The sequence below is a fragment of the Carassius auratus genome, unplaced genomic scaffold (assembly GCF_003368295.1).
Source record: "Carassius auratus strain Wakin unplaced genomic scaffold, ASM336829v1 scaf_tig00214947, whole genome shotgun sequence".
Classification (NCBI taxonomy): Eukaryota; Metazoa; Chordata; class Actinopteri; order Cypriniformes; family Cyprinidae; genus Carassius; species Carassius auratus.
The window spans coordinates 83,260-110,855 of record NW_020527875.1 but is presented as its reverse complement, the minus strand read 5'-3'; the positions used below and the strand labels follow the sequence as shown (position 1 = coordinate 110,855).

The window sequence follows — 27,596 nt, the reverse complement described above, 5'->3', positions numbered from 1 at the left end:
TAAAACGATAAAGTTAACGTTTCAATACCTTATATACACACACACACACACACACACACACACACACACACACACACACACACATGTGTAATTTTGATTCTAAATTTGATTTATTTAGATATATCATTGGTGAAAATAAAACATAAACAAAAGAAACTTTTTACACACACATATACATACATGTTTTACACACATACATATACATATATATATATATATATATATACATATATGTGTGTGTGTGTGTGTGTGTGTGTGTGTGTGTGTGTGTGTGTGTGTGTGTGTGTGTGTGTGTGTGTGTGTGTGTGTGTTCAAAATAAGTAAAAACAGTAATAATGTGGAATATTTTTACAATTTAAATTGACAAATGTGATCCTGGACCACAAAACCAGTCTTAAGTCACTGGGATATGATGTAGCAATAGCCAAAAATACATTGTATGGGTCAAAATTATTGCTTTTTCTTTTATGCCAAAAATCATTAGGATATTAAGTAAAAATCATGTTCCATGAAGATATTTTGTAAATGTCTTACTGTAAATATATTAAAACTTATTAACTATTTTTGATTAGTAATATGCATTACTTAGAACTTCGTTTGGACTACTTTTAAAGGTGATTTTTTTTTTTTTTGCACCCTCAGATTCCAGATGTTCAAATAGTTTTTTTCCTGGCCAAATATTGTCATATGCTAACAAACCATACATCAATGGAAATGTTATTTATTCAGCTTTCAGATGATGTATAAATCTCAATTGAGAAAAGTGACCCCTATTTTGTTGGGGGGGGGGGGGGGGGGGGGGGTTCTTGATGCATTGTTTCACGATTATTTGATTAATAGAATGTTTTATTAATAGCATTTATTTGAAATATTAATGTCTTATAACATTCAAAAACTTCACTGCAATCTTTGATTAATTCATCCTTGGTGCATAAAAGCATTTAAAAAAATAAAATAAAAACTTTTGAATGGCAGTGTACATATATTTCTTTGTATCATGTGTTTTTGTTCACCATAGATGTTTGAGTATTCCATAGAGCAGAAACAGTACACGGATTGGAGCAGGGCGGTGCAAAGGAAGGGCCTTCATCGTTTCTGGGTGGAAAGAGACACACCATGTCTCAATGTGATGTTCAATCCCCAAAATCCTTCCCATGTAATCCTGCATGATATGTACATGCTCTGCATCATTGACCAAAGCCTGGTGAGACAGATTCGTATCATCTTATTTGAGAGCCTAATATTTCTAATGTTGGTAGATTTTTTATTTATATATGTGTGTATATATATATATATATATATATATATATATATATATATATATATATATATATATATATACATATGTGTATATATATGTGTGTGTATGTGAGTGTGTGTGTGTGTGTGTGTGTGTGTGTGTGTACTGTATGTATATATTTATGTGTATATATGTATGTAAGTATGGAAGGTTTATATATATATATATATATATTTATATTTTCTTTACTTTATATGTATTTTTTTTAGCCTCTGCCTGATGAAAAAACTCAGTTCTACAATCAGCTGAGTTTGAAGAGCCTCACAGAGGAACAAAGGAAATCTCACAGCCATGCATTCAAAGTCTGCAAGACCTTCAAGGTGTGTGTTAGCCACAATCAAGGGAATGTTTTTTTTTTTTTTTTTTTTGCTGAAATTTTGGAAGGAAAGTGTATAACTTTCCTCTCGTCTTTTAGGACATCCTGTGTGTTGAGCTGATGCCGGATCAGTCTCTGGTGGTGGTTGAGCCCCCTCTAGAGGACATCGCCACTCAGTTGCCTGCACCCATCAAACAAAAGAAATTTGCCACATGAGGATAAACCTCACAGCCATTTGTATGTGTGTGACCTGATTGAGGAAGTGTGTTTTATTCAGAGACTGCAGATTGTTCCCTGTTTCCCCCAGTGTAAAAACTGCTGCAACGGTATTCAAAAAAAAAAAAAAAAATTAGCCTACTGTATTTGCTGTGTTGTTCTTTTTTTCTAGACTTAAGTTTGATAACTTCTGGTATTTTAAAATATTGTTATTGTTAACAAGATGTCTGAAGAAACTAAAATAAAGCTGAAATAATATGAACATTATTAAAGTAAAATAAAAACTTAAGCTCAACTTGAAAATTAGAAATGTTACCTTTGCAACTAAATGAAAGAAGTTTAAACGGAAGTATCTACTTACAACTAATAAACATTAAAGTTATATAGAAATATATATATATATATATATATATATTAAACTTGAAAATGACAAAGCACATGATAAAAATCAATAAACGTAAGATGAAAATATAAATGAAAAGCAAATGCAAATGTTTCTAAATACTGTAATGAAGTAGTACATGAAGTATAATTAATACTGAAATAACACTGCGTACGTTTTAAATTATTACCTTATTTATATATCATTGTATTTATTGCATTGTAACAATACAAAATATAATGTTCAAATAATTCAGTGGCAGGAGAACAAAAATAAAATCTATATAGCCACTTTTTTATTTCCGTTGAAGTTATTTAATATGTAGGCTATGCCAAGATGTGTACATTTTATTCATTTTATTCATTATTGATCTCTATATTGGTCTATTTTCTGAACGTTTGCCTTGTTATATTTATTATATGATAGTTCATTATTAAGGTATTTGGTTATCATTATTGTTATTTTCTTTAGCTGTATTTTCTTTGTTTATTTAACGTATTCCAGTTAACAGCTGTTTACATCTCCTTTTATTTTGAAAACGCAGTGATTGCGTCACCAGTTGTTGCGCACTCACGCGACTGTTTTGGTAGGATGGCTTCTCCTGAAAGTGACAGCAGTCAGAGACCGCTGCAGAACGCCATGAGACTTGTAAAAGTGGCCATTCAGCTGGATACCGGCAACAGACACAAGGTACAGATGTTTAAATCTTTAAACCGGCCCTGTTTGTCCCAGATATGGTCATATTTATCCAATAAATGCATGCGAGTGTGACGTAATTCATCAGCGTAAACACTGTTAGAAGCCGATGATCATTAGAACCCCAATGATTTTTAAACTGCGGGTCTAGTCCAGATCCAGTGATATGGAGTGTTTACCTTTTTATTTTAACTAACCATGATTGCCTGTTTCCTAATCGTATGATTGTTTATTTATTTATTTATGTATTTATGTATTTATTTATTTATTTCAGGGACAATGCATAAACATTTCTGTCAATATGCCAGGGTTAGCCAGAAGGCTATTTTTCATCTGCAGACAGATGGTAATAGTCACCCTAAAAGAAAGTAAAATTACATATTTACATAACAATAAAGAAAAAAAAAAAAAAAAAACTGTTTGGTCAAATACACTTTTCCTAAAGGGAATGATTCTGCTATGATCAGCTTTTCGGAGGTTGACAAACTGATGGAGAGGAGGCGTAATATTGGACAATGATGAAAAATGCTTGGTTTCTTATCCAGCATTTTTTTAATGGTTGTGGCAATGTAAGAGACACCGGAGCAGGGCATCTAGCAAATAACATAACTGTAAGGCACAGTGTTGCACAAAACATCCAATAAAATCTTCCTGCCACCCACTATGAATAATTATATCCCTTTATAGGAGGCCTACTGTGAATACTTGAGAAGTATCAGCTACATCTCTCATGCTTTGCTTGAAGATGCCACATCTAAACGTAAGTTATTCCTAATTAATTTAGAAAATGAGTTTGTTTTCCAATTAGACATTCTTCAAACTTTCTATTCAAATGTGATGTGTGCTTTCAGGCCTCAAAGGTTATTTCACAATGCATTCTATTTCCTCTGCATTAGTCTGTCATGTGGTGTAAACTGGCTTCCTATTTCAAGAAGGAACTTTTAAAGGAAGAGATTGTATTTGCTAATGTGCAGTGTTGGGAAGGTTGCTTACAAGTTACTATTTAAAATGTAATAAATAGTGTAACTTTCAATTACTTTATTAAAGTAATGTAACTTTATTACACTAAATTTCTAATGAATGTTTTTAACTATAAATCATTTTGAAACATTTAAAGCAGGCAGGGTTAATCTTACAGTAGGACTCAACACTGATTACTGTCAGACTTTCAAAATCCTTCATCACTTGAATTAAGATTATAAATCAGTTAATCAGCACAGCCGCCACAAAAACTGACTTTAGCACAACTTTTTAGTTTCAGATCATTCTGAGGTTAAATACAGATTTAAAATCATAAGATATAGTTAAATAGCTATGATACTGTTTTTGAAATCAAGTCTTTGCATAGCTATGAAAGGAAACACAGGCATCTAACAGTTCATCTTGAAACAAAAAAAAACAAAAACAACAAGAAACATACATAAACCCACATAGGAAATAAATATTATGTGTCCTAAACTCCTGAAACATTTGGTGTTTCATATGTTAGAGCAGTCAATGCACTTTGGGGAAAAATATCTGTGTATGTGTGAGTGTGAGAAAATATTCAGAGGTAACCCCCTTTGTAATCTTTAACATTTTCATAAGTAACTGTAATTTAAAATTTACAAAAAATTCTCAGTTACTGTAACTGATTACAGTTACATTTATTTTGTAATTAAATTACTTAACTGTGTTACATGTAACAAGTTACTCCACAACACTGCTAATGTGTCATACAAATTTGTGTTGATGATAATACACACAAGGTTCAAACTTATCTTAACTTCTGTAGATTGCATTAAATGATGCTCTAATAAGATGAGGTTAGATGTCACTTTTAACATAATTAACTTTTCAGGCTGATTTAAATTTTGCCTGGTTGATTAGGCAGGAGTAAATCCACTGTAAGATCGTACCTTTGAAGTCCTTTTTTCATGTGTTTAATGAGACATATGTATTTTATGCACTTTTTCTAATAGAAATGGAGTCGGTTGAATTGGAGAAAATGGTGAAACTAGTCGAGCAATGTTTAGAGAGGATTAAATCATGCATCATAAGAAAGCAAGAGTCCCCAACATCTGTCATCTCCTCCCCTCCTCTGTCCGCTTCCCAGCAGACCACCATTCCAGCTATTAATGTGACAGCACGTCCCAAAATAACAGGTGAGCCTTTATTTTCTTTGGGTTTCAGTCAGGGTGTTTATGAAGTTTCTTACAGTTAAAACTGAACAAACATGCATTTTAGTCTGAGATAGGCTTAAGCCTTGTCTGTGAAACCTTGTCCTCTTTCTGTAGAAACACCTAATGCAGCTGCATTGGTTTCTGAGACCCAAAGAAGAGAGCAGCCCACCAGACATCGCAGAGTCCTCTCTGAGGGAGGGGAGACCAACTCCCCCTTCCTGCCCCCTGAAGTCTTCCAGAAGCTTCAGTCAGTGGAATCACAAGACAACCGAAAGTAAGTTTCATAATGATGGGTACAGAGTCCCAATATCCATTGATCATTCACATCTGGTTCCCAAAGATATAGTATGATATACAAAGAAATACAAGATAACAAACGAAAACAAGATTAAATAACACTGAAAACGACATTACTATTATAAAATTCTAAAGGCTAATAAATATGGTTTCGTAAATTATGGTTCACCATCTCAGAGCTCTACATGAAATAAGTGTTGTAATTCACTGTAACTTTCTCCATAAGGAATGCCCCAGTTTTATTAAATTAGATTCTCCAAAGACATTATGCTTTATTTTACAAAAGACAAAATAGCCTCTGTCAGATATTTGAAAACTGTATATGATGGTTCATTTTTAATAGATTGCATTCCAAAAAAAGTTATTTAAAAAAGCAATAATGTCAAGTTTGTTTTTCATCCGGATGATGCCTCTGCAAGCTTTTTCTAAAAATTCAAAAAACTATCATAAATAATTTATTATTTAAAAAATCTCTATTTTGTTAGCTGCTGTACAGAACCTTTAACATTTGATTGTTCACCACTGTATTTTTTTTTTTAATAATGGTTCACATGATGCCCCACATTTCACACAATTACGTGCTCTCCCACTGACCCCGACAATTGATCTTTCAATGTTATCGGCTCTGTGATAGAGAACAAATCTATTCTGCATCCATATGAAGGAAGTTAATAGGACATCATATTCTTCTACTCTCACTGTCCCTAAATGTACAGTACTGTATGTACACTGTAATATGTTTTGTATGTGCATGGCAGGGAATTAACGCCTATTGAAGAAGCATCACGTCTCAACCAGAAACTTAAGGCTAATTATGAGGCTCGGCTGGCAAGACTTACCCCTGGTCAAGCCACACAGAAAACCTCACTGGTAAGTCTGGGAAGAAAGTAATGTGTGTGTCTAGGAAATTAATAAATGAATAAATGTATGAATCCATATAACGACTCTCGTTTGTTTTGATTGTTTTATTAGCATTCTGCTGTACTTTTTTACAGGTCTCTCTTTTCCAGTTTTTATATTTATGTCTATATTTTTTATTTGTATTTTTATTTACTTTTCCTCATGTTTTTATTTGTAAACAAATTCTGAATAAAAAAGTATTTGGTAAAAAAAAATATCTATAAAAATAAATAAAAGGGAAGAGGATTTTTTTTTTTTTAAATAGAACCAGAAAGGCAATGCAAATATTTCATTTTGCGATTATATACACCTTATGGTTCAAAGCGTTCATGATATATATATAAAATTGTATATATGTGTGGAAAGTCCATAAACAAAGAACTTATTCTTTGACCCGATTGCAGTTGTTTACGCACATGATCTGTTACTTTATTGCGCGCGTGCCTAGAACACGTGACGCCACTCCTTCAATTTTAAATGACTTTGCGCGTTTCACTAAACTTGCTTAATGTGGAGCGACGCCTGCTGTTGTTTTTGGGATCCGGTCAGGGGATCAGAGCGATAGATTGCAGCATGGCTATACTATCGTAGTTTTATTCACGTACACGGTAAGTTCTTTCGTTTTGGTGGCTGGTCAAACTTAATGTTGTTCGGCGGGACACAAACAGTGTGTGCTGTTCAGTTCTCAAGAATGATCCGGAGACGCAGAGTAACACCAATGGATATCCGTTTATACTGGAAAAAAATCAAGGCTTTCTGGAAGGTTAGTTTTGACTTAGATTGTATTATTTTATATTTGAGTGGCGATAAAGTAATATAACGGATGCTTCTCAATCGATTTACATATTATTTTATAGTTTGGAGGAAAATCGTGTAAATTTAAATGCAAATTACGTACTGGGTATACTATGTATGATGAAATCTTTGCCATATGAAAATCCAGTGCGTAAAATTACATGACAATGACAAAATGAAAATGTTTAAAGTTTGAAAGTAGGCATGTCATACTTTCACATGGCCCATCTAAAAGTATTTTAATCTGTATTTTACTAATTCTGCATTATGCATGCAGGATTTTTACTTAATTTTGATCCATACTCTACTTTTTGTATTTCTGAAAGCTCATTTGACACTTCAGTATTATATGAATTAGACAAAAGTATGATTTACAAATAGGAAACAACTAGTGACCAGTTAAAGTAATTTAGTTTTTGTGAGTGGAAATGGTGGATGTTTTCTAATTCCTTCCTTTAAAGCTGCAATGGTTCTGCAGTGTTATGTTTAAAACTATATGCACTTTTTCATGTACATTTCTTAAAAATAAAAATTCCTCTTCTTCCAAAGAGTAAATGTTAACATAATTGAAGCTGAAATAATTACTTGTATAACACTGGTCTTTTTCTTTTTCTTATTATAGACCCTCTCACTCCAGAGGCAGATGATGGAGAATCTGATAATAGCCAGAGCCAGGCAAGATGCAGTATCCTTAACCATTTCTTGAGCTGTGGCTTTGGTTAAGATCTGGTTTCAGATTTTCTGCCTAAATGCATAGCAGTGCGATTCTGTTGTAAAATCAGCCTTGAATTGGACAGGTGTTCAAATTTAGTGAACGGTGGCTGTAATTGGATTGGTCTTGCTGTCGTATTTGTTACGTCTTTTTTCTTTCCATCAATAATTTCTGTCGATCACTTATGCTGTTGTAGAGGTAGTTACATAAGATTATCAAAGGGTTTTGATGTTTATTTTAAGTGTATCAGTGTTTGACCTTTGAGATGCACTGTGTTTGCTGTGTCACGAGTGTTTGGGAAGAAAGGTTTACTTTGTACTTTCTTTACAAACCAGAGTCGTCTATTGTTCAAAATTCAATGCTAAGTTTTATTTGCAAGTTTCATTGAATCATAATAAAATATATATAATATTATTTTATTTGTATTTATTTTTTTATATTAAAGCAATGTCTCATTGATACTATAATGTTGATATGAAAAAACGAAAACTAAACTTTAAGCATGTTGGGTGAATGTTTAATCAATATGCTTGTGTTCAAGGTTTGCCTTCTGCTGATCTCTTTTTATGAGTGTGGTAATTTTTCCAATGTTTGGGAGTTTTCCTGAGCTCTTTCAGCTTCAAAGAAAAATGGAAGAAAGGAGACTCCGGCTGCAGGAAGAAGCCAACAGGTGAGAATCCCATAGGCCATATAAAGATGTTTAGCTAGCTATTTATTTGCAAATGTAGTATTAAGAGTTTCCTATCTGTTGTTTGCAGTGCTGTGCATGACACAATACCTTGTAATAGCAAAATAATTTTGTAAACACGTTTAATCTGTTTAATGCCCAACTGTTTTTTTTTTCTTAATTATACAATGTTTTAATTTGGGTGCATGAAATGGGTGCATTTTTGCAGGAGGTTTGTGACCTGTGGGACCATGACAGCTGAGGAACAAGAGCAGCGGGTTCTGTATGCAAGTGTACTTGAATATGAGCAAGATCATGTACGTTTAATAATAATTTCAATTCAAACAGTTAGGTTAGGTAATAAATAAAGAAATATTTTTGGTAATATATAAAAAAAACAAATTTAGGCGGGGTCTCAGCGAGGCTGCATTTATTTGATAAACACTGTAATAAAAGTCATGTTGTAAAATATTACTACAATTTTAAAATGACTCCTATTTTAATATTTTAAAACATTTTATTTCATGTGATGCAAAACTGTGATTTCTCATTATCATCACTCCAGTCTTCAGCTTCGCATGATCCTTCAGAAATCTTTCTATATGCTGATTTGGTGTTTAAAAAACATTTCTTATTATCATCATTGTAGTAAAAGGTTGAGCTGCTTAATATTTTTGAAGAAACTCTTTTTTTCAATATGCTTTGATGAATAGAACAACATTTATATGAAACAAGTCATTTGTAAAACTACTGTCACTTTTGATCAGTGTAATGCATCCTTGGCTTGCTATATAAGAGTGTTAATTTATTTTATTTTTTTAAATCGTACTGACTTAGTGTAGTCTATAAATAATGATTTTATTTGTTTAAACATAGGAATGGCCAAAAATTTGGAAAATGAATCTGAAAAAGAATCCAAATGATCCAACACTGGTTTCAGGTCTTATGTCATGTCTTCTCAGGTAGGTTCATGTTGTCATCATCTGTAAGCAGAAGTGTTTCTATGTATCTTATGTCATTAGTTTCTTTTCTTTCCTGATCCCAGCTACCCAGACCACCCAGTCATGAAGTTGCTGAAGAGGCTTCAGTATCGGGTGTATAACAGACTCTATCCTATAGTGAGCCAGTGTGTTCCTCTGAGCACAGCGCCTGGTCACTCACTACTACCCTTAAAGCCTTCCTGCAGTGCCCAAAGCTTGTTCCTGTCAGACAGTCCTATCTCTCCACAGCAGCAGCAGAGCCCGCTCAAATCTTCTATGACACACAGCTTATCTGACGCCTCCATCTCTTTTTCCCCATCCCACGACCTCAATGCCAACAACACAATGTCTGAGATAGACCCGGACGAGTCCTCATCTCTGGTCTCTACAGATAGGGAGAACTCTTTTGAGGATCTAGAGAAGTTTCTTACTCAGCTGGACTGGGTTCCTTCTCACTGCGGTGATGATACAGACTCTGACGTGACCTTTGACACAACACACATAGACCTAGAGTCTCATGTTCATCATCTTGAGGATCGTGCTTTAAAGGGACATTTGAAGGCCATTATCAAAGACATCCACATTGCTATTGGTAAATACATGTCTGTTCTTGTATGATTGAGACCTTAGTTGGGACTCTAGATATGTGCAGCATGTGAGTTCAGCATTTTTAGAAATCCCCTTTTAAAGCCAGTGGGATCTGTATTATTGTATCATGTGTTTATGCTGTGTCAGGGTGTATCTAACGCCTGAGCATCATAATCCACCATAAACATGTTCGTAAAAAGGTCCTTTCATGAAATGGACTACTTGGCTGATTGTCTATGACAAATGGATTTATCTTTGTGTAAAACAGATCGCCTGCTGTCTCTGTGTCTTCTGTCCTTTGAATGTCTCAACACTGCAATTTCTAAGGACCAATGCGTGGCAAGTATAGAGGAAGTCTTCTTCACCCCTATTTGGTGCCCTCTGTCTGCACTTTTTAGGTAGGTCGCCAAAATAGATTTTTTAAAACATATACCACCTTTGAAAAGTTTGAGGTCAATGAGTTCTTTTTTTATTTTTTACCAAATCTGATTAACTTGATTATATACAACAGTACTGTTAGTCTTATAACAATTTAAAATGTATATTTTCAAATGTAATTTATTTCAGTGATAGCAAAGCTGAATTTTCAAAAGCCATTACTCCAGTCTTCAATGTCACACGATCCTTCAGAAATCATTCTAATATGCTAATTTGCTACTCAAACTTTTTTTTTTCAACTTTGAAAACAGTTTTCCTGCTTAATATTTTTGTGGAAACTGCTTTTCTGGGAATTTTTTAATGAATAGATGAATAGCATTTGTTTAATGTCATTAAAAATGTTTTTTTGATTGATTACTTTTGATCAATTTTTAATTAATCCTTTCTTAAAGGATTAATTAATACAACTTTTAATTGTACTATTTTTTTCTTATTCAAAATCTAAAATATTCAAATTAATACTTTGAATGGCGGAGATTACCGACACATACGAATTGTCTAGACACTGAGCAGTAGATGGCACTAATCGTCTAATATTCTCTAGTCCAAGTACGGCTGAAATTCCATCTTCAATTACAAATGCTCCCAAAAAGCTCTTAGTCATCAAAGCACTTTCATAGAAGCTCTATGGTTTAGATAATTGCATAGAAATAACTTATTTGTTTTCTTTGTGATGCTTTAGGAAGGTATATCAAGAACGGGAGCTGGCTGTTGAGAGCCGCATGCGTCTTCATCATAATGTTTCACCTGGTGATGTTGGTGTACCATCCAAACTGTTCCCCAGAGACCCAGCTGTGCTGCACGGTTCTTACCCTTACGAGTCAGCGGTGCAGGAGCTGAAGCTTCTGTGTAGAGACTATTGTCCTCAGAAGAAACTGGAGTGTATAGGTAAGATCTCACTGTAAATTGAAACCACAGACCCTTTCAGTGTGTTGCTTTAGTGCCTAATTGCAAAAAAAAAAAAAGTTTTCAAGCAAACACCCTCCCCATCAAATCTGACACACTGATAGTCGTGCCCTTTTTTATTTTTTTGGGAGGGTGAAATCAACCTACAAATTGCTCACCCTCTAGCTATTTCTGTATATTAAGATGGGATAGGTGAACCGTAATCAAAATTATGAACTTAAAGTCTGTAAAGCAATATTAAATGTGTTCCAAGTTTCAAACCACAGAAATGTTTTATTAACAACTCAAATTTGAATCATAAAAAAGCCAAGTAAATAAAATAGGTTACCACAATCTTGATAAAAATAAGCAGTGTTCTCTGCTCTCAAATGCTGGGGGCGTGTCCACTCGCAGCCCTGAAACCACGCCCACTCACAGGAAAGCTGCCACCACTTGAATGACTGAAGGTTCGTGGACGTTTGACCGACATGTCAAACAACCAGTCACAGTTCTTTTCGTTCATCGCGTTCATGTCGCCACAATAACAGACCGGTGTGTAAAACTCTCAAACCTATTTTAAAGATTCTATGCCGTATTAGGTATTATATGGTTAGGGGAGGGGCCAAGTTCAGTCGATCCAGTACGTCATCGAGACATTATTTCAAGCCCGCCCAAAAAATTCCGGACACAAAGAATGGTGAAAAACTGTTTAACGGTCTAACTGTACAATAGGCCTACTACATAAATCACAGTATTTGTAACATGTTTTCGGCACTACATTTCTAACATTTATAATGTGTTTAGAAACTATTCTCTGAATTGCCTTACATAGGCAATTCAGAGAATAGAATTATGTCAAAAATCGGAGGAATTCAAATATTTGACACATTTCTAGTCATATTTATAGACTTGCGTAATAATTCAACTTGTAATTATGAGACCTGAAGTTATTGACATGATCTTATAATTTATTATTAATTAATAAAATCATGCTTTGGTAAGTCTTGTTTTCTCTCTCTCTCTATCTCTCTCTCTTATGTGGAAGAAATGTCATTCTACCACTACAGGGTACATATTATGTACTCTTTGCGATATGTACTCTTACAGTTTGAGCATGTCTTAAAGCTTACAATGCCTAAAACCTGATTGAGCATTTTGATTGAATCCAAATCTTACCAGTAATGTCCTGTCTTTTTTTTTTTTTTTTTAAATGACTGCAGTTGTTTTTCATTGCAGTGAGAACTCTACGAATCATCTGTGGCTGTGCTGAAGAGTACTGCCTAATGCAAGAAAATGATCCTTCACCCAAATCAGCAGCAATGTGAGTATACACAAGTCTTATAAAATCCGTTGTGTTTCTGGGAAGATCCATCCTTTATGTTCTCCTTTAAAAAAAAAAAAAAAAAGTAGAAGTTGTGATGGACCTCCTGTTTGTCCGCTGGCCTTGTGTCAGTCTTCGTCAGTCTCAGCAGGGGTTCATCTTGAACCTTTGAACGGGGCGCTCGGAGCAGACTTCCTCTCTAAGTGGGTCGCCCTGTCTGGAGCAGACTTTGTTTGGCCTTGATGCACTTTGAGAGAGCTGCTTGACTCAAGACAAATTGATCCAGTAATGCTAACCAAAAGGCAGCCTTATCTATTGTAAATAATGGCTCTACTTATGTTCTTGTTCATAAGATGTTCACACAGCTTTTGGCCAATGAATTTGAACCGCCCAGATTAAAATGTCAGCTCTTCTAATTTGTGAAACTCTTGAATTCTGGATTTACAGCATGAATGGGTGTGTTCCACCAGAGTAATATCCTGGTGACACACATTTTCTTAAATATTTGGGTTTATTTAGGTTTATCGGAGTGTGTGTACTTGGCTCAGATTCCCTAATTCTCCCACAGACCTCAGTGTCTGCTCCACTCTTTTGGAATACATCTTAAATTTCCTCCTTCCTCAGCTGATTGTTAAAGTGCAAGCTCACGTAAGAGTCCTGAAAAGGGAAAAACTGTCCTGGGAGATTATGTGGGCTGTTATGATGTCTATAACCTTTTGGCCCTGCCACACCCATCAAAACAAGCTGCCTGTTCATATTTCTCTCTTGATTTCTTGCTTCACTTTAGGAAACAAGGGTAGATTAAACACTTGTCATATCTACATGTCTTTTGCATCACAGTTTGCAGAGCGATGGGTCGCTGGTGATGCATATGCTTAGTGTATTGACAAATCATCTTTTGCAGTAGGAGTCATTTTAAATTTCAGTTAGATTTCATAGTTATTGGTAAAAATTTCAGTACTTCAGCGAAATCTTGGTTCATTAATGCAAGTAAAGAGTCCTCAATTAATTACTGAAGACAATAAATCTACATTTTACAACAATTACTGATTAACTGATTTGGATTTGTTGGAAGCCAAATTTCAAAACAAAAATAAAAACCGATGAATCTCCTTGCCCTAAATTTTTGTTTAAACATATTAATTGAATAATAGTAATAATCATTTTTTTTTGTTGTTGTTTAAAATTACTTAATTTCAGCAGTTAAATTATTTTATTTTATTAATTTACATTGTTTTTAATCATTTAAATAGTGTACAATTATGTAATTGTTTAATAGTGTAGTTAAAGCTTCTTTTTTTTTTTTAAGTATTATATAATTATGATTTTGCAATAAGATGGTTTGGTCATACTGCCCATCCCTATTTCTTATGTTTGTTGATTCTTACCAGAACAGTGTACTGTTGCTTTCCAAATCCAACGGTTTTGGTTCGATAGCATTCTTTGGGTGTTTTCAATTCCGTGCTTAAACTTTGGTTTAAAAATGATTATGCTATAAAGGCATCAGCGAACCAAAAGGAGATGTGTCATTGCGAGACTTGTCCTGATTTTGCCCTGGTAGCACAGCCAAGGCGCATTCTGCCTTTGTTTTGCATTTAAGGTTGTGTTTGGTTGTGAGGGAGAATGATTGTCCTCATGCATGCATGAACTTGAACAATTTAGCAATTCTCACTCTTTTTTTTTTTTTTTTTGCTTGTTCTGTTACCTTGTCTCTCCTCTTTTAAAACTTGTTCACTTTCTTCTTCTTTATGGATTTCCTTCACACACACTTTAAATTATTTTGTTGTTCCTTCTGCACAGCAGTCATTTAATCTGTCGGTCCATCTTTGCATTGGTCTTTTGTCTTTTCTCTAGAGGGGGCGTATTGGTCTATAATACATTACAATCATCGTCCTTCGCGTTCACATTGCTTAACTCTATCGAATTTGGCCCTCACTGAAAAAAAAGCTGTTTTTGCCGTAATTTGACAAACAGGCTTGAACAAGCTAACAGCCGCGTAATCCCAGCACACCTTTTCTGTGCATGAGCGTTATTTTGATAGCAGCAGAAATGGTTTTGGAGCAGAGCTATTCTCACCTGCATGAAACACGTACGGTGTCCTGTTGTCCGTCAGGAAAGGGGACACCCAGCTATTTTCTCACGCAAACGTCCCTCCACTGTACAAATCAAGGGGTTTGTGTTCTTTCTCAGAATAGCTTGATCTGCAAATACATTTAATTTAAATTGATTGATTGACTTCATCAAATCATTCCTTAATTTCTCCCATTTTGTCATCCTCAGAGGTGCTGATGACCTGTTGCCCATCTTGGCGTTCGTGGCTTTACGCAGTGCAATGCCTCAGCTGGTGTCTGAATGTGCTGCGTTGGAAGAATTCATTCACGAGGGGTGTGTATTCAATATAAAATGCTGTGTCCTTTTTCTATTCTCCACGGTTATTTATGAACTAAAGATGAACTGAGCCTGCTGTACCACAGGAAATTGATTAGAATAGAGCGAGAAGGCCCACACTCTTCTATGCACCTGCCTCCCACCAGGGCATGTCTTATGACATTCTATCTATAGTCAATCTTTTTTAGGTTTAAATGTTATAAAGAATGAAGTTACCAGTAGCAAATGAGATCAGTGGCAAGTTAACCACAAGAAGGGTTAAAGAAGTGTTCTTTAGGGACTTTGAAAAAAGTCTCTTAAGCTCATCAAGGCTGCATTTATTTAATCAAACATACAGTTAAACAGTAATATTGTGAAATAATAATGCAATGTTATTTAGTGTAATTATTCCAGTATTCCATTCCTTCAGAAATCATTCTTATATGTTAATTTGGAGTTCAAATATCATCACAGTGTTGAAAACGGTGCTGCTTAGTTTTTGTGGAAACCATGATACTTTTGGATGTAGTTTGTGTATATACAGTTCTTGCTATGGAAACGGATTAGAATGAAACTGTCAAATAAATAAGCAAACAAATTGTAAAATATTGTCCGGTTGATACCTATATGGCTGAGTTAAATGTTATTATAATGGTTTAAATGTTACATTTACAGGCTGACTATATATTCAATCAGATAGGCTCTTGATTGAAAGTCTGTCAAATTTGTGGCATCAGATGTTGATGTTTTGAAATTTGGCTTGTCATATCCTTTTAAGTGCCAGTCCTCCTGTCATTTGGGCATGTGTTAAGTATCAACAGAACATGACCTCGCTTGCTACCAGTAATCAAAATGTCATGTATTGCCTCAGAATTTGTTCATGAATATTTCAGCTCGAAAAATACCCTCCAGTCTAAACATGTTGAAATAAACCCAGAAAACAAATATTACAGTTCTTCTCTGTAATATGAGTCAACCTTTGATGCCATATTTCATGTTTAGATAAGTTTTTGGAGCGGAGGATATCACAACCGTGAGATCTCAGTTGATTTAGGTCACCGTTTGACCGGTTTCCTCAGCGGCGTTGTGGGTATTCATGTCACCCCTCCTGTGCTGTACTCTTGCGTGTCTACTCCGACCACAGCCCTGAGCTCTGTTTATCAGTGAAAAACTGGACATTTTTACAGGCTGGTTAGATTGGCACTTAACAAGGAATGTTGGGGATATTCTGGTTTGGGTTTTCTCTCCCTATAAAAATACAAATAAAATCTCTTTAGATGTTTATGCTTCTTGGTGGCTTGGAACGAAGGCTGGAACTCTGCAGCGTGTGAGGAAGATTGTGATAGGAAGTGCACGGTTTCTTTAATTAGAACTATATGCATGCATCTAAGACTGATTTAAATCGATAGTTTTACAAAGAAGTTATATTTTTGTCATGTCATTCCAAACTTGTTTGATTATATTTTTGACATTGAACACAAAATGTACCTTTTTTTTTTCTTTTCTCCATTCAATGATTGTTTTTGTAGTGGCAGTCTTCAAGTGTCCATCAAGCTCAAAGGATCTAAAAGTAGTATCTGTAGTGTGTGCATCTGAAACAGAGATTTAGCATTACATCTCCTGCTCCCCAATGGATCCTCAACAGTGAATTGGTGTTGTTAGAATTAGTCCAAACAGCTGATAAAACATCCCAGTAATCCAAATGACTCCAGGCCGTTCAGTTAACTTCTTGTGAAATGAAAAGCTGTTTGTCCATCAAGACATTTTCAAACCTTTACTTCCAGCTAAAATATGAGTCCCCTGTCCATAATATTGTTTCTACAGTAAAAAAGTAATCTCGGGAGGGAAATATGCACAGATCAAGCACACAGCAGAGTCAACATTTCAAAGTTAAAACACCTTGATGTATTGTGTTTTTCTTTCAAACGTGGCTTTTCACTTCCCAAGATGTTTACTGATGTAGTGGTGTGGATTATTGTGATGTTTTTATCAACTCCGCTACTTCTTGGATGGCCTCTGTGTTTGAGTACCTTTTCAGCAAATTTTCATTTTTAGGTGAACTTGCTCATATGAGAGATTTTTGTTCATCATACAAACTTTTATTGGTAATCTGCACCTCCAGCAAGTCACAATCAAATAACAGTTTATGACTTGAGGGTGCATTATTATTTTTTTTAATTGAGCAAACTTATTTTAATGAATAGAATGATCTGTCTCATACTGCTTTTCTTTTCTCCTTTATTTTCTGTCATCACACCATCCACCTTGTTACAAACTGACTCTTGGCTTCAGCTTTCTCTCGTGTCTTCGTCTCATTAGCAGATGGGTTCACTTGAAGTTGACCCTCGGTGGAAGAGATCTTGTTTTCCCTTGTGAGCAGAAGCGCCAATGAAGTGTTTATTTATGTCTACAGGTATCTGATCGGAGAGGAAGGGTACTGCCTGACGTCACTGCAGAGCACGCTGACCTACATCGAGTCATTGCCCTTGGGTGGTGCTCCGCCCCTGACTGACAAACTTACCTGACGTAGGTAAAGCCAGTCATATCATTTCAGGTTCATCCTCTCTGATACACACTGACTCAACCTAGTGAGCTACCTGCATGGAGGCTATATTGTTATATTACCATCCCAATCCAAGGTCGTTCTTTCTTTTTCTTTCTTTCATTAGTTCTTTCATTCATTTGTTCTTTTTCTTTCTTTGTAAAAGTAACAGTTACGATATTATGTTGTTTATCGATTTCAAATGCTGCTCTTTCAACTTTAAAATTGACACAAATATTAATCAGTGATTGTTGATGGCAAAAAAATAATTCTTGAGCAGCAAATCAGTATATCGGGAAGATTTCTGATGGAGCGACTGCTGTAATTTCAGCTTTGCTGTCACAGAAATACATTTAAAATATATTAAAATAGAAAACTAATACTTTAAACTGTGATCAAATAAATGGAGACTTTGCTAACATAAGAGACTTCTTTCAAAAGCATTTTAAAAATCTTACCCACTCCAAACTTTTGAATGATTGTGTATATATTATTATTGTTGTTGTTGTTGTTGTTATTGTTGCCTAAATGGGTTTGTGCTCTTCAAATGTCATATTTCAGTTGAGTAACTTAGTCATATGGTGGGTCAGGGAAAGATAAACCAGACCACTAACTCTATCTCACAACATTTTTCCGCCTCATCAGAAGTTATCCCATTTTATCCAAAGGTTTAACTTTGCAGAGCGCAATGTCTGTACCGCTGTCAATTATGCTACGGCGTACCGTGTTGAAATGCACTTCTCTTTCGTCATCCATCTCTGAACAGATTAAATGAAACCCATAGAAAAGGAGGGGCTGGGCTGTACCCCTGGATCACAGCCAGATGTGCTGCTATTACCTTGATGGATGGATTACATCGACCTTGCTGAACCCTGAACTTCTTAAAGTGAATTTTTGCTGTTTGTTTCTGCCCACAGGGTGAAGTTTCTGTTTAAGGTAGTGTTACTGAAATAATGATAGTTTACGGTGGCTTAATTTCTAATTTGATTACCCAATGGAGACTGTTAAGCATGCCAAAACGTCAAACAAACTTCCAGCGTCAGCTAGAATCATAGACAAAACTTTCTTTGCTTTTTCTTCTGTACCAGTCTCTGCTCTTAAAGTAGCTGGCTGGCTCGCTTGCATAGTTTGTGTTCATCCAGTTTAATTGGAGCTGTTTGTGCTTTGGTTCTAGGGGCCTTAGCCTACGGAACGATCTCATGGTGTTTTGACCGTCCTCAGGAGTTGGTATATCGATAATGTTTAGTCCCAAATCAGGCCAGACATCAGTTCTGTTCAAATCTTCTCCACCTTCTGCTTTGAAGGGACTGGAGAAGGTTATTCATGTGGGCGCTACAGGGCAGGTTCATCTGAAAGTGGTTTAAAAATATATATATGAGACTGAATGGGATGAAATTAGCAAGATGTTAGGAAAGGACTCAAAAGTTTAGTTTTTTTTTTTTTTTTTTTTTATGTGTATATATTCTAATCTCATTGATTTTTATTTTTTTTCTCCTCTTGTCCAAATGAACTTCCCAGAGAATTTTACTATGGAAATGAAAGACTAAAGCACTACTAGCGGTTGTCATCCTGTAACACCCTATTTATTAAACCATATAAAAAGTGACACTAATTCAGAGTTTTTGTATTATTTTAGCTCATCATTATATCAATTTTGAGCTTAAATGGTTAGGAGAAAATGGAGAAAAATTGTTGAAAACAATCATATATACATAAACTCTAAGCTGTGCATTTCTTTTCTTTTTTTAAATATATTAACTTATTTAAATGCTTTTCACTCTAATAGTCAAAGAAGTGAAATCAATGTGAAAAAAAAAGATTGGATGTGCAAGAAAGATTAATGCTGCTGAACCATGTATTCAGTCTGACGTTGAATGGATTGAATGGAAAATAGGCATAATAAAATGTGTGCATGCAAATGCATAAATGTATATATTTATATATTTTGTCTGAGCAGAATGTTTGTTGCTGAACACATGTTATGTAATGTGAGTTGAATGTAGCCTGAATCTCTTTACCTGAAAGACAGTGGCCATGTTTTTTACAAAACCTTCCCAAGTTCTCCATACCTGATCTTTGGATTGGATAATGCACATGGGCATGGTTTGAAAGTGCGTGGCATGTGAATTTTCGAACAATAAAGACATATGTAACCCAGTTTAGTGTTCTTTTGGTGGTGTTTTTCTTTTCTTTTCCTAATTCCTCCATGCTTTTGACCACCTTTTAATCATTAAAATTAGTTAAAATTGGAAGGGCAAGGAGAGAACTGGGAGAAGCTTTTGCTCAGAGGATGGCTGAGTCGCCTGATGGGCAGATGGCTGGATTGTTCAGAAAGTTCCCGGACCAAAGGAGAAAATATGCCACTCTGAATCAGGAGGCTAACCTCTGTCCTAGAATACCCTCTATGGAAGATGATTACTCTAATGGCTTCACTGTGTGACTTTGTCTATAGGCGGCCATTTAAATCCCTTCCAGTCCACTTGTCTTGTCCCTCTACAAAATGAACCAATTCCTGTCTGTGTTTTAGAGCTGGTACCCAAAATAACCAGTGACAAGCCTTGGGGTTAAACACCAAAACACAGCAAGAGTGGTTATGGAAAGTTTGCAAACCCTGATCTTTATGTGTTTAATTTAAGATATATAAATGGATGATATGACAAGACCAGATAGATGCTTCCTGTTATTCACCAAAGATGGCGAGAGATTTGTTTCAAGTTTGTAAGATTACATATAAATTAAACTTACTGAGATTCACGTTTTGTGATTTCTGATTGCACTAGTATTGGTCTGAGATTTTGCAACCCTGATGGTTCCTATTTTTAACACCCTCATGTGCTTCAAAATAGCAGTTTTTGTGTTTGAAGAAAAAAAAAATACCCATTTGGAACAACATAAGGGTGAATAAATAATGACAATGTTTTCATTTTGTGGTGAGCTATCCCTTCAAGTATGAGTTTTGTGTTGGAAAATATTGATGAGAAACAATGTCATTTTGGCATTCGAAGTGTACCGTCTCACGAAAAGGGATTTCATTGGTTGCCAAAGTGGATACTTTGTTTTCCGTTGTTTTCAATTACCAAACTATTTTTGAAATAAGAACTTGTTTTTTAATGAAATCCAGGCAACTCCAGTCATATCGCACCCTCAGCTTTGAGGCACATGTCACGTTGGTTACTACTTGAAAGAAATTAGGAGTCTGGGAGATTTTCTCTTTTTTTATTATTTAAATTTTCTCAGACACACAATATAAACGCCCCATTAATTGTTTTCACTCAGACAAATACTAAACTGAGTAACAGAAACTATGTTTTGGTTGAATAAACAGAATGGCACACTTTTTGGTCTGTATTTAAGATATAAAGAGAGAGTATCTAATTTCAAACCTATATGGTTTTCTTTCTTCAAAAAAAAAAAAAAAAAAAAAATGTTTTCTTTTTTGTTCCACAGAAGAAAGTGTGTCATACAGGTTTGGAACTGACATGAGGATGAAAGTTTTAAGTTGTAAGTTTTGAGTGAACTATCACTTTAAAAAACTGATTCAATGCAAAACTACAGTTAAAAGCTGACAAAGCCTTCTCACATCCTTTCCCCTTTAATTAGACACTTTACTAAATCCAGTGGCAAATTTAAATCCCTGTCACCAAAGCGTTAATGTATATGTCATGATTACAGCAAACATGGACAACAATGTCCTCCAGTTTGAAGGCCGGCCATTTCTGAACCCCTTGCCCCCTACACACTTATAATGGGAAACATTGGCTAGGAATAATTGGAGCCGTGGAAATAACAGCCAGTTAAGCATTGAGTGAACGAGGGCAGGTCGTCACGCTACGGGGATGCATGTGTGCCAACAATGTGCCATATTTTTCTCTCTTTTTCAATGTCAAACTTACAAATCTGGGACTGCGTTTTCACTCAGCTGCACTCCAAAGCATCTGTACCATTCCATTGGTTATTATATTGATTTGTTTTGAGCACAATGAGTATATCATGGTTATGATTGCACTATGACAAAGCTGGGGTTTGACAGTACAGAAATGTTTGGTTGACATTAAATACAATACATGCATACAAACAGGATAAAGTGAATACAGAGGAAAATCCGATGGGCCTTGCTTACAGACTGCCCTCCAAGATCACAGTTTTTAGATCGGCAGGACAGCTCACAGGGAAGATGGTGTGGGACGTGTTGCGGCGCTCCACCAGCGTAGCCACGGCCTCCCCTAAATCCAAGTGGTTCATGTACCCGGGGGCCATTCGGTCTGGAACCGCCACACCTGTATTGATTTTCACCTGTTGGAAGATTATTAAGACAGGCATCATAGATGAAGAAATATGAGGAAATTCTTTCATGACATTCAATTAAGCACATCTACAGCGAGTCTACATGTCATGGCCGGAATATTTCCCCATGAGCCTGTCGTTGTGCTTAGGAGAGTTTGATGAGACACCTGGTTGACTTTGCATGGCACCTCTGGGTACTCTTCACGCAGAACCTGACAGAACGACAGGGCACTGGCTGCCCCTACAGTCAGGAACCCTGTGCCCGGCATGAGCACTTTCTCTCCAGCACCTCCTGGATAACACAGAATGCATCTGAATAATCGGGGGAATAATTGACTTTTTCTTGCATCATTCGCCTGATAATGGTTAGTGGATTGAGAACATTTGCTGGCCATGGAATTATATTTCAATTAAATGTTTTTGCCATCAAGAAAATACATTTGTGTGTCTTTTAATATAGAACAGTCTTTTTAAAATTAACTAGTAAACTCACAATTATTTTAATATGTTTTGGAGGACAAATAATGACGTACCTGTGATAAACGTGTAGGTGGAGTTAGCATCATCTCTCACCAGGGGAAAGAACGCCTTCCAAGACACAAAGGTGCTGAAAAGCAGAGTCTCAATAACCTGTTGATCAGAGAGGAAAGAGTTTTGAGCAATCAAATGGGGGTGAATTGATGGTGAAGATGCAGACCTAAGGATAAAAGTTTGGTTTGAAAGCAAAGCGTGGATGGTGAAATGTTGTCATATAAACAATCACTGAAAGGATTGTGTTTAATAAGTATTTATTTAATATAGAGGGGCTGCAAGGGTAAATGTTCCTCTCTTACCCAGTGCAGTTCTTTGAGGGTTTGAGTGTGTGGTGGACCACCCTGCCACCAGCTGAAGCCCAGAGAGGACACCACATCTGTGATGTTTCCCACTGACTTAAGCAAGGCCTGTTTGACCTCCTCCGCTCCTTCTTCTGAGCCTGATAGATAAGGAGAGTAACAGTCACCAACAATCAGAAATCAATGAGACCTTAAAATGTCTAGAATTGCAAAGATAACACACGCACACACACACACACACACAAAATGTTAAAAAACTGCAAAAGAAGAAGATACTTACCGACATTCCCCACTAAAGTGGTCAGGTTACTTTTTGTGCTAGGTGAAACAAACCCCTTAAGTTTCTCCAACTTGCTGCTGTCTCTGGAGATCACAGCAACCTTGAAACCTAAATGTGTGTTTGCATAGTTACACATACAATGCTTAAAAAAAAAAAAAAAAACATAAAAAATAATAATTAATTAATGCAAAGACATTTCTTTTTATCATTTAATGTAAAATAAAGGAAAGGGTTGAATCAATTTAGAATTAAATTACGGAATCAGAATTAAACCTAAAAAACATCTTCATAACTGTACTGATAATACTAATACTAATAATAGTTACTGCTGCTATAAATATAATTATATATAATGTTTAATATATTTACATATTTTACTATTATATATTAAGTGTAAATGCTTAATATGCTCTTACCCTTGTCCAGGAGAGCTTTCACTATCCCGGAGCCGACAGTTCCTGCTCCACCGAGGGCTAAAACCATTCTGCCCCGTTTGACATCGTGCACACAACCGCTGCAGCAGTGCAGACGTCCGAGATATTTTATGGGTTTCATTTCTCCTGCTGCTCAGGATCTTTAAATCGAACCGCAGCGAGATACCACGCCCCTTTCAGAATGACACGCCCATCTAATTATGCATTCTTTTATGCTTTATCACAATTAAATTACAGTTTCAAATAAACTTTTTTCAGGAAAATTATTAATGTTGCGACTGAAAATAACATATTATAATGTGGTGAATTACAATAATATCATCATGTCAGTAGAAATGGTTGTAACAATAAAGTTTGATACGGACTGATATTACCAAGTTTCTTTCATATATTATAGCGCCCTCTTGTGAACTACCACTGGTAGATACTCTAAGTTGAATAATCATTGCAAAGTTGCACATTAAGAGTTGTATAAACTGCGAATAAAATATATATTATTTTAGCTATGTTTTTAAACTTGGAATAATTAAGGAACAGGGATCTCAATATTGATATGGAATACTTATCATATGTGTTAAAACGCTAATTTACACAGTTTTTGGTATATACTTTTTAGTCTATTTATTTTTTAAAACTTATATTTACTAATTTAATTGTATTTACTTGTTTAGTTTGTAAGGTTTGCCGTCACTGCAACCCTAAAAATCTTCATGCGAGCCCAGTACGGAAGTGATGTCAAAAAAGTTTATCCACTGGGAAACAGCGACGCTCTTCAAAGCCGTTTGTGTTCGATGTTGAATGTCGATCAGGTAATGAATTTAATTTAATCGATTCGTTAATGTAAACGCCGTTAGTCGTGTGTCAAGAGCTTTGTTGATTTTAATTTAATGAGTCAGTTAAAAATAGCAGTAGCTGTGGTTGGGAAAGGCAAGATACTAAATCTTTAAACATTTTGCGTAGTGTATGCTATTTATTGTTCAACAACGTGCTTTACATTAAATATACTTTTAAAAATCGGAATTTAATTAATTGTGTAAAACGGTGGTTGATGGAACTGTGCTTTCGATCTTTACTTTCACTTTAGTCTGTTTTTCCGTAGTAGTATTATAGATGGTTTTTAATATTTGGGTTCCACATATATTCAATCACTTGACAGATTTAATTGAACTGAATTGAAATGCTATCTTTAGTTTAAGTTGTCTTCACCCGACTGTCCATGGTGTTGATGACGTCATGCAAAATAGAAACTTGCTATATTGTTTCTGTGCATCTGTTGTGATTATTATGTTTAATTATGATATTATTGTTAAAAATAAATAAACTTTTAAATAAACAATTTTCTTTCTTCTAGGATGAATTCTGCTTATAAAAAGACAGAAGATGGCCACATTAATAGGTATCGGACTAACTTGGAGAGACAAATTGATAAGGGTGATCGAGGTTTGGTGTGCAGGAATGAGCAACTTTGTAAGGAAGTCAAGATGCTTCTTCACAATGGCAATTCCCAGAAGATTCATCACCTACATGGATTAGATTCACTGGCAGTGATGGAAAAATCTCTCAATGCATTTCCCTCTAAAACTGGCCAAATGGGGCTTGAGAAACTTTCCAATGCCTTTGAAGTGTTGGAGCTCGCTGCATTAAACCTCTACGTCTACCCCTGGAGGAGAGAGTACAGACTGGTGAAGGTATGTGGAAATACTGGTGCTCCACCTATAGAGGTAGACTTTTAACAGTCTCAATGACATTTTCTTTGTTTTCACTACCTTAAAATAGTCTCTTTCTTCTCACCAGATGTTTTCAGGTGTTTTTACTTATTCGATCAAACCTGCACTAACCCTTCAGCAGGTTAAGGAGCTGTTTGGTTTGCTTGGATACCAGGCCTCAAGTCCCAATGAAGAAGAGGAGTTGGCGCTGAACTCCGAACTAGTTCCTACTGATTTCTTACTTGGCTTTGCATGTGGCTTCTTCACTGCCCGGATGGAGTGCCAGCTGCTACTTTCGGCCTTGGACTCGGTGGACAGAGATGTGGAGTGGGTTCTACAGTTAGTTAAAGAGAGGCAAGCGGGCCACAGTCTTCAGGTAGCACTAGAGAACACCAAGAAAAAGAGAGATGCTGCTAATGTTTTAGATGCCATCCTGACAGCTGGCATTGACACTGAGCTGGATCTGTACACAGAGCAGACAGATGCTTCTCAAGTGACATCTGCATCTTGTTCACCACCTTACTCTTCTTATATGCAACCCAAAGTGCTTTTACACAAAGAGGTCTCACAGTCAAACAGTGGGAATAATGAGGATGCAAGGCAGGAAGGACCGCTCAAAAGTCCAGGTCTGATGGAAAGCTTTGCTGAAGGTGATGCCCAGAGACAAGCAGCAGCAAAAGTGATATGCAGCTGTACAAAGCAAGGCTTTTTATATATATACCAATGTGAGACATGCAAAGGCGTGCACAGTTCAGTTTGTGACTATTATAAGGAGTGCGGAAAAAAAGGGCATAATTTAGCTCTGTGCCAATTTAATACTGAAGACCTTTATTCCGCACAAAACCAGCTCATAATGACCAAGGAAAGATCGAAAGATTCACTCAAGACACATTTTTGTATGATGAATTCTTCTTCTGAATCATTTGTGGCGTGCAATGACTGTCAGTTGATCCATGAACACAACTGTAAAGAACGCAGATGTAATCACTATATGCAGTCTACGGGGACAGTGCAGCCCCCTCGAGGAGAAAGAGTGAGTGTTCGAAAGAGAAACAAATGTCTTTCTTCTGCACATAATATGCAGTACCCCCAGGAAACGGGGGATTCAGAAACACCTAATGCACCAATACCATATCACCGTGATTGCTTGAAAGCTAACCAAACATTTCCTGACATTGTATGCTTCACTTGTGAAGTCTTTCATTTCATTGGGTGTCCTGATCTACCACATTGCTCTCAAAAACACAAAATACATCATGTCAGAACACATTGCATCAAATGCCTCAGTTCTGAACTTAGCACCTTATGCAGGTACTGTGGGGCTGTGTATTGCCGTCCATGTTGCTATAAAAATACCTTCTTATGCAAGTGTGGAAAGCCTTTTAGCTCTTCCTCTATTTGAAGAGAGAACTGTGTCAGTGTTGACCATGTCTGGTCGAATACACTGTTTTTAATCCGCAAACTAAGCCTGTTATTAATTTGGTAATTCCACAATGAATCTGAAATTCTGGGAGATAGAAACATGCAATCTGTTAGGCTTTTGATTTTTGATATCAGTGGTGTCTTTATGTGATGATAAGAGCCATATATTGAAGGAAAGTTAATAAGTTCACTTTAGAGTTAACTATCTCTTACTAATGTCACACAGTAACATGGCTTGTAACTGTCTATTGGTGAGATTGTGTGATTGCCAGGCCAATATTTGTTAATTGTAATGTATTCAGTAACTGGTTCAACACGTTTTGATGGTTGAAAATGATGGTTTGGGGTCTTAGCTAGTGATTTAACCAATTACTATGATGCTTAGAGAGATATACTGCCATATAATTATTGAATATAACACACATGTGATGTGATGTGATGTGATGGTTTATTGGAATTAATACCAAAATAAAGGGACTGAGAGAATTCTGCTTTTGCTTTTATTTAAAACATAAAGGTGTGGTAATCTCCATTTAGTTGTATAGCCAAAGTGGAAACTAGCTTGATTGTAAATGTTTAATGTGAACAAATATTTCTGGGTTTGAAATGTGATCAAATTGAGGTTGCAAGGAATTGAATTGTCCTCCAGCATTTTCTTTGGATAGTCCAAGGATGGCTAATATTCGTAGAGGAACACAAATCTGGGGTGCACTCATGGCCTTGACCAGGGTCTTTATGACTTTCTGCACTTCTGGCCCCTGAATGGCTCCGGGTTCCACAGCCGCAGCATGTTAATGTAACACAGGATCTCCAAACTGACACACATGATTGTATGGAGGAGATTGTAAACCAAGTGCATCTTGATATTGGTAGAATGAGTACGTGGGGATGTGGTACAAGTGCATGGAGACCAGGGCAAAAGAATCCTAACTGGTTTTGAAAGTATATTTGTCTGACTTTTTAAAACACAATGTGAAAATGCCCTGCAGTGTCTGAACATGACTGACTGAAAACCTTCTCTCTTGTTACCTGGACACACACAAAAGAAATAAATCTTTACTTCAACAAATACA

The 27,596-nt window shown here is 35.9% G+C and overlaps 3 protein-coding genes across 6 annotated transcripts; 2 read left to right on the top strand and 1 right to left on the bottom strand.

The window, feature by feature from the left end:
- The first annotated feature begins 2,805 nt into the window (after window positions 1-2,805).
- On the top strand, window positions 2,806-19,721 carry LOC113093280 (VPS9 domain-containing protein 1-like). Of its 3 annotated transcripts, none has more exons than XR_003287722.1 (16): window positions 2,806-2,904; window positions 3,598-3,670; window positions 4,872-5,054; window positions 5,187-5,346; window positions 6,128-6,239; window positions 7,687-7,749; window positions 8,394-8,446; window positions 8,673-8,760; window positions 9,320-9,405; window positions 9,489-10,015; window positions 10,280-10,409; window positions 11,132-11,337; window positions 12,571-12,655; window positions 14,936-15,040; window positions 17,436-18,500; window positions 18,739-19,721. XR_003287722.1 is itself a non-coding variant. In XM_026259073.1 (16 exons), the coding sequence occupies exons 1-15, from the start codon at window positions 2,806-2,808 to the stop codon at window positions 17,545-17,547; spliced, it is 2,082 nt and encodes a 693-aa protein (XP_026114858.1). In that variant the 3' UTR covers window position 17,548; window positions 18,331-19,721. The 3 variants fall into 3 exon arrangements, 2 of the variants coding, with proteins under 2 accessions (XP_026114858.1, XP_026114857.1); XM_026259073.1 differs by having other exon boundaries at window positions 17,436-17,548; window positions 18,331-19,721; XM_026259072.1 differs by having other exon boundaries at window positions 17,436-17,552; window positions 18,331-19,721.
- Window positions 19,722-20,968: 1,247 nt separating this feature from the next.
- Window positions 20,969-23,773, bottom strand: LOC113093282 (uncharacterized). The gene is made up of 6 exons (XM_026259076.1): window positions 23,378-23,773; window positions 22,962-23,069; window positions 22,682-22,821; window positions 22,382-22,478; window positions 22,016-22,140; window positions 20,969-21,857 (listed from the first exon to the last, which is right to left on the bottom strand). Exons 1-6 carry the CDS (start codon window positions 23,514-23,516, stop codon window positions 21,681-21,683), a joined length of 786 nt encoding a protein of 261 aa, XP_026114861.1. The 5' UTR covers window positions 23,517-23,773; the 3' UTR covers window positions 20,969-21,680.
- Window positions 23,774-24,058: 285 nt separating this feature from the next.
- Window positions 24,059-27,001, top strand: LOC113093281 (spermatogenesis-associated protein 2-like protein). 2 transcript variants are annotated; one of them, XM_026259075.1, is made up of 4 exons: window positions 24,059-24,204; window positions 24,747-25,083; window positions 25,190-26,240; window positions 26,638-27,001. In XM_026259075.1, exons 1-4 carry the CDS (start codon window positions 24,194-24,196, stop codon window positions 26,643-26,645), a joined length of 1,407 nt encoding a protein of 468 aa, XP_026114860.1. In that variant the 5' UTR covers window positions 24,059-24,193; the 3' UTR covers window positions 26,646-27,001. The 2 variants fall into 2 exon arrangements, with proteins under 2 accessions (XP_026114860.1, XP_026114859.1); XM_026259074.1 differs by having other exon boundaries at window positions 24,061-24,204; window positions 25,190-27,001.
- Window positions 27,002-27,596: the final 595 nt, after the last annotated feature.

Excerpts from the sequence above, each read along its gene's own strand:
- LOC113093280 (XM_026259073.1), top strand. The coding sequence starts at position 2,806 with ATGGCTTCTCCTGAAAGTGACAGCAGTCAGAGACCGCTGCAGAACGCC. Across the intron at positions 7,750-8,393 it reads CCAGAGCCAGGCAAGATGCA|CTTCAAAGAAAAATGGAAGA; the intron begins GTATCCTTAACC and ends GAGCTCTTTCAG. Across the intron at positions 8,761-9,319 it reads TTGAATATGAGCAAGATCAT|GAATGGCCAAAAATTTGGAA; the intron begins GTACGTTTAATA and ends GTTTAAACATAG.
- LOC113093282 (XM_026259076.1), bottom strand. The coding sequence starts at position 23,516 with ATGAAACCCATAAAATATCTCGGACGTCTGCACTGCTGCAGCGGTTGT. Across the intron at positions 22,822-22,961 it reads CACTTTAGTGGGGAATGTCG|GCTCAGAAGAAGGAGCGGAG; the intron begins GTAAGTATCTTC and ends CTTATCTATCAG. Across the intron at positions 21,858-22,015 it reads TGCCATGCAAAGTCAACCAG|GTGAAAATCAATACAGGTGT; the intron begins GTGTCTCATCAA and ends ATCTTCCAACAG.
- LOC113093281 (XM_026259074.1), top strand. Across the intron at positions 25,084-25,189 it reads GAGAGTACAGACTGGTGAAG|ATGTTTTCAGGTGTTTTTAC; the intron begins GTATGTGGAAAT and ends TCTTCTCACCAG.